The sequence below is a fragment of the Danio rerio genome, chromosome 19, assembly GCF_052040795.2.
Source record: "Danio rerio strain M-AB ecotype USA chromosome 19, GRCz13ab, whole genome shotgun sequence".
NCBI lineage: Eukaryota > Metazoa > Chordata > Actinopteri > Cypriniformes > Danionidae > Danio > Danio rerio.
In genome coordinates, this window is record NC_141039.2 from 43,517,501 (window position 1) to 43,530,020 (window position 12,520).

Here is a 12,520-nt window from a genome sequence, read left to right on the forward strand (position 1 = left end):
TTAATATATATTTGTGCATTTTTATTTGATATGTTGTACCTCTAATGCATTTTCTGTTTGTTTTTGTTTCATTCATGTTGTTTTCAAGCTATAATAAAGCTATTTTCCCCACAGTTTTGGTATTATTTTGTTTTTATTTTCTATTTATTTCATCACATGCATGCATTTATCATTTATTAAAGCCTAGGAATTATTCATTATCCAATATGTTTAGACATTTTAGATCCTGTAGATCCAGTTATGCCACACCTAATGAAACTAATACATTTATTACATTTATTTACAATTTTAGAGAATTAAATTGACCTTCATATGTCTTATACATATTTAAAATAGCCATGTCATCATTTGTGCATCATCTAGATTTTCAATATTTGTGTATGGTGTTTGCTGTCTTTAAAATTAGCATTACGGTATATGATTGTCCACATGTTTTCCTTCATATTCCACTTGTTCAAACACGTGACGTTTGCTTCAACATTTGTGTATTTTTTATTTTTATTTTTTTACATTTATTTGATGTATTGTACATCCAATGCAGTTTTAGTTTGTTTTTGTTCCATTCAAGCTATAATTAAGCTATTTTCCCCACAGTTTTGGTATTATTTTGCTTTTATTTCCTCTTCAGTTCATCACATGCATACATTTATCATTTATTAAAGCCTAGGAATTATTCATTATCCAATATGTTTAGACATTTTAGATCCTGTAGATCCAGTTATGCCACACCTAATGAAACTAATACATTTATTACAATTTTAGAGAATTAAAATGACCTTCAGATGTCTTATACATATTTAAAATAGCCATGTCATCATTTGTGCATCATCTAGATTTTCAATATTTGTGTATGGTGTTTGCTGTCTTTAAAATTAGCATTACGGTAGATGATTGTCCACATGTTTTCCTTCATATTCCACTTGTTCAAACACGTGACGTTTGCTTCAACATTTGTTTATTTATTTATTTATTTTTTTACATTTATTTGATGTATTGTACATCCAATGCAGTATTAGTTTGTTTTTGTTCCATTCAAGCTATAATTAAGCTATTTTCCCCACAGTTTTGGTATTATTTTCCTTTTATTTCCTCTTCAGTTCATCACATGCATGCATTTATCATTTATTAAAGCCTAGGAATTATTCATTATGCAATATGTTTAGACATTTTAGATCCTGGAGATCCTGTTATGCCACACCTAATGAAACTAATACATTTATTACATTATTTACAATTTTAGAGAATTAAATTGACCTTCAGATGTCTTATAAATATTTGAAAATAGCCATGTCATCATTTGTGCATCATCTAGATTTTCAATATTTGTGTATGGTGTTTGCTGTCTTTAAAATTAGCATTACGATATATGATTGTCCACATGTTTTCCTTCATATTCCACTTGTTCTAACACGTGACGTTTGCTTCAACATTTATGTTTTTTTTTTTTACATTTATTTGATGTAGTGTACCTCCAATGCAGTTTCAGTTTGTTTTTGTTCCATTCAAGCAATAATAAAGCTATTTTCCCCACAGTTTGCTATTATTTGCTTTTATTTTCTCTTCAGTTCATCACATGCATACATTTTATTATTTTTTAAAGCCTAGGAATTGTTCATTATCCAATAGATCAGGGGTGCTCAACCCTGTTCCTGGAGAGCCACCTTCCTGCAGATTTCAGTTGCTACCCATATCAAACACACCTGAACCAATTAATTAGGACCTGAACACCACTTGATAATTACAGGCAGGTGTGTTTTATATGGGTAGCAACTGAAATCTGCAGGAAGGTAGATCTCCAGGAACAGGATTGAGCACCCCTGTTCTAGATCCTGGAGATCCAGTTATGCCACACCTAATGAAACTAATACATTAATTACATTATTTACAATCTTAGAGCATTTAATTGGCTTTCAGATGCCTCATAAATATTTAAAATAGCCATATCATTATTTGTGCATCATCTAGATTTTCAATATTTGTGAGTGGTGTCTGTTATGTTTGTAAAATTAGCATTATGATATATGATTGGCCACGTTTGTCTTCATTTATGAATTCCACTCATTCATACACGTCACGTTTGCATGAACATTTATGTTTTTTATTTGTATTTCTGCAATTTTTTTATATTTATTTGATGTGTTGTACCTCTAATGCATCTTCAGTTTGTTTTTGTTCCATTCATTTTGTTTTTAAGCATCTGTAAAGCTATTTCCCCCACTGTTTGCTATTATTTAGTTTTTATTTCCTCTTCATTTCACCACATGCATACATTTATCATTTTTTAAAGCCTAGGAATTATTCATTATCCAATATGTTAAGACACCATCTGACACTAATACGTTTATTACATTATTTACAATATTAGCAAATCAAATTGGCTTTTAGATGTCTCTTAAATATTTAAAATAGTCATGTTGTCATCATTTGTGCTTCCACTTGATTTTCAATATTTGTGAATGGTGTCTGTTATGTTTTTAAAATGCATATTATGATATCCGATTGTCCACATTTGTCTTCATTTAAAGCATTTTCTGAATTTCACTTGTTGTTCAAACAAGTCTTTTTATATATATATATATATATATATATATATATATATATATATATATATATATATATATATATATATATATATATATATATATATATTTTTATTTTTTTTTTTACTTTCATTTGATATGTCGTACCTAAGTTGCATTTTCGGTTTGTTTTTGTTCCATTCAAGCTTTAATAAATATATTTTCCATCACAGTTTGCTATTATGCTTTTATTTCCTTTTTCCTTTATCACATGCATACATTTATCATTTGTTAAAGCCTAGGAATTATTAATTCTCCAGTATGTTAATAAATATTACATCCTGAAGATCCGGTTATGCTGCACGGATGTATTTTGATTATGTATTAAGAAACTAATACATTTCTTTTACATTATTTGCAATATTTAAAGTCTTTTAATGCATTTTAGTTTGTTTTTGTTTCATCTTGTTTTTTTAAGCATTAATGAAGCTCCTTTCCCCACAGTTTGCTATTATTTTGTTTTTATTTCCTCTTCATTTCATCACATGCAAAGATTTATCATTTGTTAAAGCCTAGGAATTATTCATTATTCAATATGTTTAGACATTCTAGATCCTGGAGATCCAGTTATGCCACACTTAATGAAACTAATACATTAATTACATTATTTACAATATTAGAGAATCAAATTGACCTTCAGATCACTCATAAATATTTAAAATGATTTGCTATTGAATTACAAAACACTCATTTTACAGTGATTTTTAACTTTTGTTTTTTATGAACAAGCAGCCTAAAAATAGTTCAATCTGCAGAAGTCTCCTGCTTAGACGGGACAGATGTGCAAAACTGCTGTGATTGTTTTGTTGCAGGACAAAATGGCTGATAAGAGTGACCTAAAAGCCGAACTTGAGCGCAAGAAACAGCGCCTTGCTCAAATCCGAGAGGAAAAAAAGAGAAAGGAGGAAGAAAAAAAGAAGAAAGAGGTGAGAAAGCATTTAATTGAGACATCCTGAGAGCAAACCTGCCTATATTGTTTGTTTTATATTCGCGCTTTAGGACTTTTCCATGGTAATATGATTTCAGAAAGGTGTTATTAATAAATTCTGAACAGAGAAATCATATTAGCAGACAATGACTATCAAAGTACAACAGATTAAATAGTGCTAATGTTGTTTTGAAGTCATACTTGCAAGCTTTTTTTGACCGATTATTCAAACTACTATAATTAACAATATAGGGAGCATGTCACTGAACGAATGTGCAAATATAAATCCAACTTTACCTCAATGAACTGCCTGCTGTATTTGCATTTGCTTGAAATGTGAGCAGTCAGAGACACAACAGAAAGCAGAAGTGGCTCCTGAAGACTCGGATTTGGACCGAAAGCGCAGAGAAACCGAGGCCCTGCTCCAGAGCATCGGGATCTCACCCGAGCCTTCATTAGGTACAGTACACACAAACCACACTGAAACATCATCCACACCGCAGCCAGCTCACTCAACAATGCCTGACTCCAAAACACAGCTTTATACCTCCGCCAAGATCAGGCTGTGTCATATTCAGGGTTTGCTCCGTGATATTAAATGGGACTTCATCCAAACCACTTTATTCTGTGGGCTTTTCCCAGTCTAGGATTTTCATTTAAGGCCTTTTTTCCACACACTGACTGCACACACACTTGTTTTTATTCCAATGTCTTAAAATTCTTAAAACAAGAGGCATTTTCTTGTAAGGTAAATAGCATTGTTTTGTTTTCAGATTTAATAAATAAAAAATTTTGTGAGTTTTTAGGCAAGCACATTTCATAAACAGGGGTAATTCAAAGTGCTTTACATAAACAAGAATAAAAACAGATTATTAATTCATTCATTTTCTTGTCGGCTTAGTCCCTTTATTAATCCGGGGTCGCCACAGCGGAATGAACCGCCAACTTATCCAGCAAGTTTTTACGCAGCGGATGTCCTTACAGCCGCAACCTATCTCTGGGAAACATCCACACACATTCACACACACACTCATACACTACGTACAATTTACCTGTACCGCAGGTAATTTACCTGTACCGCATGTCTTTGGACTGTGGGGGAAACCGGAGCACCCGGAGGAAACCCACGCGAAGGCAGGGAGAACATGCAAATTCCACACAGAAACACCAACTGAGCCGAGGTTCAAACCAGCGACCCAGTGACCTTCTTGCTGTGAGGCGACAGCACTACCTACTGCGCCACTGCCTCGCCTAAAAACAGATTAAAATGTGTTAAACAGGTTATAAAAGAACATACAGTAATAGTGTGATCTGTCGGATGTAGCACAGTGCTCATTCAGTAAAGGCACAGCTAAACAGATGTGTTTTCAGTCTTAATTTGAACGCGCCAAATGTTGGAGCACATCTGATCATTTCTGGAAGCTGATTCCAGCAGCGAGGGTGTAGTAGCTGAAAGCCGATTCACCCTGCTTTGACTGAAGTCTTAGAACTTCTAGTTTATATGATCCTAAAGATCTGAGTGATCTGTTAGGTTTGTATTCAGTCAGCATATCTGAAATTTATTGAGGTCCTAGGTCATTTAGTGATTTATAGACCACCTATAATACTTAAAACTCTATTCTGAATGTAACTGTGAGCCAGTGTAAAGACCTGAGGACAGGTGTGATGTGCTCTGATTTCCTGGTTCTGGTCAGATTCCTGGCCGCAGCATTCTGGGTGAGTTGCAACTATCTGATTGTCTTTTTGGGAAGGCCAGTGAGGAGGCCATTACAGTAATCCACCCTGCTGCTGATAAAAGCATGAACAAGTTTCTCTAAGTCTTCACTGGAAACAAAGCATCTATTCTTGCTATGTTTTTGAGATGATAGTGTTTTAGTTACTGATTTGACATTTTGTCACACCAAGATTCTTGACCTTATTTTTGCTTTTCTGATTATTTGTTGTTTTACAAGTTAAATTATCTGCTAGTGGGGTAAGTAAAGTATTCTTACTTCAATCTGAAAATCTTAATTCAATCTGCTTAGTCCACTGGCAGATTATTTAGCTTGTTTTAAAGATCAACTCACTTAATTTTGACTTATTATTTCTGAAAACAAAACAATATTACTTTATGATACTTCCAAATACTTCATGGTTTATGAATTTTTAGATGGGACTAAACAATCCATTTTTGCAGTGGCACTGTATCTCTCCAATATTACTAATTACAGTATTTAATATTATTTTGGAAATTATATCAAGGATTTATTCAACAAAATTGAGTCTTTCTTTTCAATTGGCCTGGCAAGACAGGCAAAACTCTAGACATTTAGCAGTGTCTCAAATTTAAAAACTAAAATTTAGGCCTTAAAAACTTTTAGAAATTCTGAGATTTGTATTTCAGTCACCTGAAATATTGTCTTGTTGGTCTTAAACCATTTTGAATGGGTCCTAATTTTCCCCTGTCCATGTATATCCAGCTGGGGTGCGAACCATGCATATTTAGTTTATTATATATTTTAAAACTTATTTCAAAGAAAATCTATGTTAAAAAAAATGCTTGTTTAACTCATTATTAAAAATGTGGAAAATAAGAAATACCTTTTTTTAAAGGCCCAACCAGGCTATTAGAAAAAAATCTTAGGATTTAGCCCTGTTTAAGTCTGAAATTTCTTTCATGATGGTCTTAAAAAGTCCTAAATTTGACTTGATGAAAAACATTCTTAACTAACTAAATCTAATTTTAATGCAGTGTTGGATAAAAAAGTAATATATTACAATTTGAAGCATGCCTTACCATAAAACTAAAAAATTATAAATAAATAACATAACACAGAATAATGTGAATTACTTTCACATTAAAGGGACTTTAGTATATTACTTTTTTCATAACACTATCCGTATTAGGGCTGCACTATATTGGAAAATCTGACATTGCAATATTTTGTTTTGCTGCAGTATATATTGTGATATGAATATTATTCCACCTGATGATCTGAATATTTATTTTTGGAATAACTTTAATAATTTAAACTGGGGTGCCTCAAGCCTTTTTCCTATGAAGTGTGCCTGTATACACTATAATAAATTGTCAGCAAAAATAAGTAAAAAGTTATTTTTGGTTTTCTGAGAAGTAAACTGTAATCCGGTACAAACATTGTACAATAAAATGCAAAATAACACTGTCATAATTATTTGAATATTTAAAAAAAAAAGATATTTAGAAATATCTTTATTTTTTAATCAGTAATAAATAATCTAATCTTCGATATAATAAATAATCTAATCATCGACTTTCATATCGATGCTCAAACGATTTATTGTTCAGCCCTAGTCCAAATGTATTATCTCATCTCTGTTGAAATTTTTTGTTACCATATTATCGGCTACTGTCGCCCTCTAGTGTAAACTAATGTACATTACAACCAGTGCCTTTTTAGGGACAGTTCACCTTAAAGACTAAAGACTTTCACAAAAGAAGATATTTTGAAGAATGTTGGAAACCGGTAGCAATTGACTTCCATAGTATATTTCTTCCCCAGCGATGGAAAACTGTAAAAAATGCTGGATCACACTTAACATATATACATATATATATATATATATATATATAAAAACTCAAGTATTGTGTTGTTTCAGCTCATGTTTAATAAGTAGTTTTAACAAGCGGTGGTCAGTGGTGGTTCAAAATATGCTCAGAATATTCAGGATATTTTTGGGTTGAGCTATCCCTTTTATAAATGGCCTTTTCTATAGTTCAGTATACATTTTGATGACATTGGTTATTAGACAGTGATTGTCTTTTTATCCTTTCATAGTCCCAACACCAATGTCCCCATCCAAATCTATGAGCACACCCAGTGAGACCGGCAGCCAGGATTCAGTGGATGGAGCAGCAGCTGGCAGGTATTGAAATCTTCATACAAATCCATATGAATTCATATAAGAGACGCCTCCTAGACATGTTTAATCATTCTTTTTTTAGTGTTAGAGAGAAAACTAATCAAATAGTTACTATATACACTACTGTTCAAAGGTGTGAAGCTGGTAAGATGAATCAAAATGTTTTTACAGATGTCTCTTATGATTGCCAACACTGTTTTTTGTTGATCAAAATAAATAAACAAATGTATACATATATATTTATCAAGGGCGTAGATTTGCTTTTGATATTGGTGAGGACCTAATTTGACATCAACCCACCCAGTTGTAAAAATTATATTTCTAAAATTTTTGTGTGTATATATATATACAGTTTTTTAAAGTTAAAGTAATGTCTGACAAAAAGTTAGTTAATTAAAGACTTCCATTTACTGAGGGCTTAATTGTGCTTAATCACTTACCACCGCATCTGAACACATTTTTGCAAGTATATTATTGCCATTTATGCACTTTAAAGGGCCATGAAACCCCCCACTTTCAGTTCAAGTCTACCTCAGCATTTTTCAAACACTGCATCATATTCATAATGGGCGTGGAGCTCCACGATCAGAGGCAGGAGTGGGCGTGGCCAGCAGAGCAGGGGAGAAGGAGGGAGCGAACAACTGTTGTCAGTTGACTCACAAAATGATAAACAAACCGTGAGGAGACCCATGATTTTATAGTTTACAAAGTTAAAATGCAAAGAAGTCAACAGTAATGTAATGCCCTGCTACATTTGTTATTTGTAATTTCATAAACACACAAACACAATTTAATTGTAAAGATAATCGTATTTATATAAACACTAAATGACGACTTCTCCCTCAATCCCCGGGTCTGAATCAGACTCACTGCAGCAGGTCTCTTGCCCTGTCTATTTTAACCATTAGCCCTGCTGGTAACCTGGAGGATTTAGGCAAACACAGCAGCACAGCGAGGTGTCCTGATAAAAGACAACGTCTGCCATTCTCCAATTCTCGTACTGCTCTCCCGAAAAAAAATGCGTTGTATTTTCAGCCCTGACAGGATTGCATGGAAAAACTTGAAACAAACCCCGTGGATCATGGAAACTAACACATACGACCCTTCATGAACAGCTTAATACTGTTTGCCGTGGGTCCGTGGACGCGGTTTCACCCAGTCATCAACATAGGGTCACACAGCTTGGCACTGGCAGGTCTGCCTTGCTTTCAGAAAGCACGCACAGTCATGAATAATTAAGTAGCAGGCTTTTCTCATAGGATAAGGAAACTGCTATGAATAATAATGAGAAACCGACGCCTCATCCCTCCACTTGCAGTTTTGCACTACGCCACCGATTTTGATCCCGCCCCAAAAATCATTATAAACCCGGAAGCTGAAATTAGCTGACAAAAGCTCAAAATTATCCAGTTTTCCCCATAGTTACAGCCAACAGGAGCTAACATTGTCTTAACTGATGCTCAACACACACAAAACTTAAAATCTCAAAAAAATTACTCGAGGGTTTCGTGAACCTTTAAGCTAAAAGATGACTTTACACGTCCATGTTCTTTTCCTTCTCTGAGCGTGCAAGCAGAACAGCACATATTCTACAGTTGTCAACATTAGAAGAGGTTCAAAACCTTGCAACCTTGCATTCAATCTTGTCTTAGGACAGTTTTAAAATACCTTTTTGATCCACTTTAAATGTTGAATACTGTATTTCGCAAAAAAACTTTAAAAATAAATACATAAATGAAGAAATTAAATACAATTAGTAATAAAAACAACTTTAAATCAAGCATGTCTTATGGTGCAAAAGTAAATGTACATGATTTTACTTTGACAAGGAACGAATGCAGACTTCTGGAAAGGGGGAGGCATATGACACATTAACTAATTTATCTCGATTACTGTTATGGTGGACTTGTAGCGAACTTGACTTCAAGTGACTGATACCTTTCTTTGAAATGTAGCTGTTTATGTCCATGTCTCACCTGAGTCTTTCACAGTAAGCCTGACTGGAAAATGTCCACAAAGCATTGTTTTATTTTGGAGGCGATTACATTATTGGCGGGGACATTTAAATAATCTGTGGATATTGGTGGGGACACGTCCCCTTGGTCCATGCTAATTCTAGTTTAGTTTAGTTTAATTTACTGTAACTGTGAAATGTGCCAGAATTAGACAAGAATGGCTATTTTTCATCTGTAGTCCCCTTACAGTATGTTAAAAGGTCACACTTAAAATAGAAGCACAGCATAATAACATAGCATACACTATCATATATACAATACAATTAAAAAAGTATAACACAAAGACAGATTGATGGCAGCAAAAGAGGACAAATATTCTACACCCTTGATATTTATTATATAATAACTCTTTGCTGATGAATCCATAATATAATCAAAAAATACTGTTACGGTTACTCCAGTCTCATTTTAATATGCTGATTTGCTGTTCAAGAATGATTTCTTCTTACTGTTTAATATCTTTCTGGAAAACATATTTGGATTCGTTGATGAACGGAAAGCAAAAGGAGCAGCATTTATTTGAAACAGAGCCTTGTTTTGTTACATCATAAAAGTCTTAGCTGTCATTTTTAATCTGGTTGATGTGTCCTTGATGGTTTTATAATAAATGTATTGTGGGGAGTTTTTAGTTTTCCCAGATTGAAAACTCATTATTTACTCACCCTCGTGAACTTCCAAACTCATAAGAATATTTTCTTTCATTTTAGAGTGAGGAACAAATAAAAATGTAAACATTAGAATCTTTATTACCCTTATTTGTCAACTAACCAGCTTTTAGAGCTTAATAATATTTGTGTTTAAGGAGGACAAGGCATTTTGTAACACACATGTGACTTACACTATACCCATGTTTTTTCTGTCTCTTTAAATGCTCAACAGATATAGGTAAGAATCCATATCTGTGGCTCCTGTAGTGTGTCTTAAGTGCTCATTTCAGATTTTCCACTTCATCTGTCAGCATTTTTCAAATATTAAATCTAATAAGCCTTCTTGATCATCTTACAGACCCTCCTGGATTTCATTTATTAGATTTTGCAGTTAAAACTTGTTCATTTTAATTATTTTTGCACTTTGAGTGGATCATTTAAATCTCTGTGAGCAGACCATTTGAATCACCCTGGATGGATTATTTGAATCACCCTAAGTGACTCATTTGAATCACTCTGAAAAAATCAATTGAATCACTCCGAGCAGGTCTTTTGGATCACTCTGAGCAGATCATATGTATCACTCTGAGCAGATCGTTTGAATCACTCTGAGCAGATCATTTGAATCACTCTGAGCAGATCATTTGATTCATTTTAAGCAGATCATTTGAATCACTCTAAACAGGTCATTCAAATCACTCTGAGCAGATCATTTGAATCACACTGAGCAGATCATTTGGATCACTCTGAGTGGATCATTTGAATCACTCTGAACAGATCATTTGAATCACTCTGAGCAAATCGTTTAAATCACTCTGAACAGGTCATTCAAATCACTCTGAACAGATTATTTAAATCACTCTAAGCGGATTATTCGAATCACTCTGAGTTGATGATTTGGATCACTCTGAACAGATCATTTGAATCACTCTAACCAAATATTTCGAATTACTCTGAGGGCATCATTCAAATCACTTCAAGTGAATCATTTAAATCAAACTAAACAGATCTTTTGAATCACTTAGAACGGATCAAATGATTTACTCTGAATAGATCATTCAAATCACTGCGCAGGACATTTGAATCACTCTGAACAGATTATTCAAATCACTCCGAGTGGATCATTTGAATCACTCTGAACAGATTATTTGAATCACTCTAAGCGGATTATTCGAATCACTCTGAGGGCATCATTCAAATCACTTCAAGTGGATCATTTAAATCACTCTAAACAGATCATTTGAATCACTCAGAATGGATCAAATGATTTACTCTGAATAGATCCTTCAAATCACTGCGCAGGACATTTGAATCACTCTGAACAGATTATTCAAATCACTCCGAGTGGATCATTTGAATCACTCTGAACAGATTATTTGAATCACTCTAAGCGGATTATTCGAATCACTCTGAGGGCATCATTCAAATCACTTCAAGTGGATCATTTAAATCACTCTAAACAGATCATTTGAATCACTCAGAACGGATCAAATGATTTACTCTGAATAGATCCTTCAAATCACTGCGCAGGACATTTGAATCACTCTGAACAGATTATTCAAATCACTCCGAGTGGATGATTTGAATCACTCTGAACAGATTATTTGAATCACTCAGAGCGGTTTAATTGAATCACACTAAGCTGATCATTCAAATCAAAAGCGTAAGTGAAAGTAAAACGGACATGCTTTTTTCCCCTTCAGTATTCCATCTATACATCATATGGGTCATTAAGAGATGTACAAAGTGTAATTACAGATAATCAGAATACTCTTTTCTTGAAGTGACAGATGCATAGTTCTTTATTCCACCTTCAAGTATACTTCAGCTGAATGCGAGACGCAAAAAAAGTCTTAGGCTGCCCGAAATGTCTATGTCCTTTGATTTTGAGCTTGTTTTGCATTAAATTCTGCCCATTTCAGAATCCCCAAATCCTGAAGGTCTGATTGTGCACCTAGAATCTAAAAAATCAACCAGAGAAAACTCCTGAGTGTGTCGGTTTTTACCATGAAGCATCAAAAATACCAAGCAGGAGTGTATCAGTGCTGGAAGCGCAGAGGGTTGTTAACAGACTCATTTTTGGCTCTCTGAATATAGACAGATAGCTGCAGTCATGTGGAAAGGGGAAGGCTGATGCCATGGTGGCTATGGCCTGTAATTAAGCCTGCATAATGCACGTTTGACACATGATGTGAGCGTTTGTCCCTGTCACCGCTCTCCGCAGGAGGCTCCACTCACAGCTGCTGGACTCAAGCCATATTTCCAGGACATATTAATGACTTCGTCTTTAGCTATGCTGTCATCTAGGGTGTTATGAGCGGTGGTGGACCACGTGCACAAATCAGGCACTTGAGAGTAAAATTGCAGGTGCTCTAATGAAATATTTCTCCAGTAAAAGTATAAAGTAATGCTTTTCAATTTAGCTTAAGTCAAAGAACAAGTTTAGTTGATTTTTATGTACTTAAAGGG

The 12,520-nt window shown here is 34.1% G+C and overlaps 1 protein-coding gene across 1 annotated transcript in view; it reads left to right on the plus strand.

The window, feature by feature from the left end:
* dync1i1a (dynein cytoplasmic 1 intermediate chain 1a) overlaps positions 1-12,520 on the plus strand; it is a 160,034-nt gene that overhangs the window by 1,007 nt on the left and 146,507 nt on the right. Inside the window, 3 exon segments of the mRNA NM_001441552.1 lie at positions 3,392-3,505; positions 3,852-3,966; positions 7,305-7,392. Coding sequence (NP_001428481.1) covers positions 3,398-3,505; positions 3,852-3,966; positions 7,305-7,392 — 311 coding nt within the window. The 5' untranslated portion in view covers positions 3,392-3,397.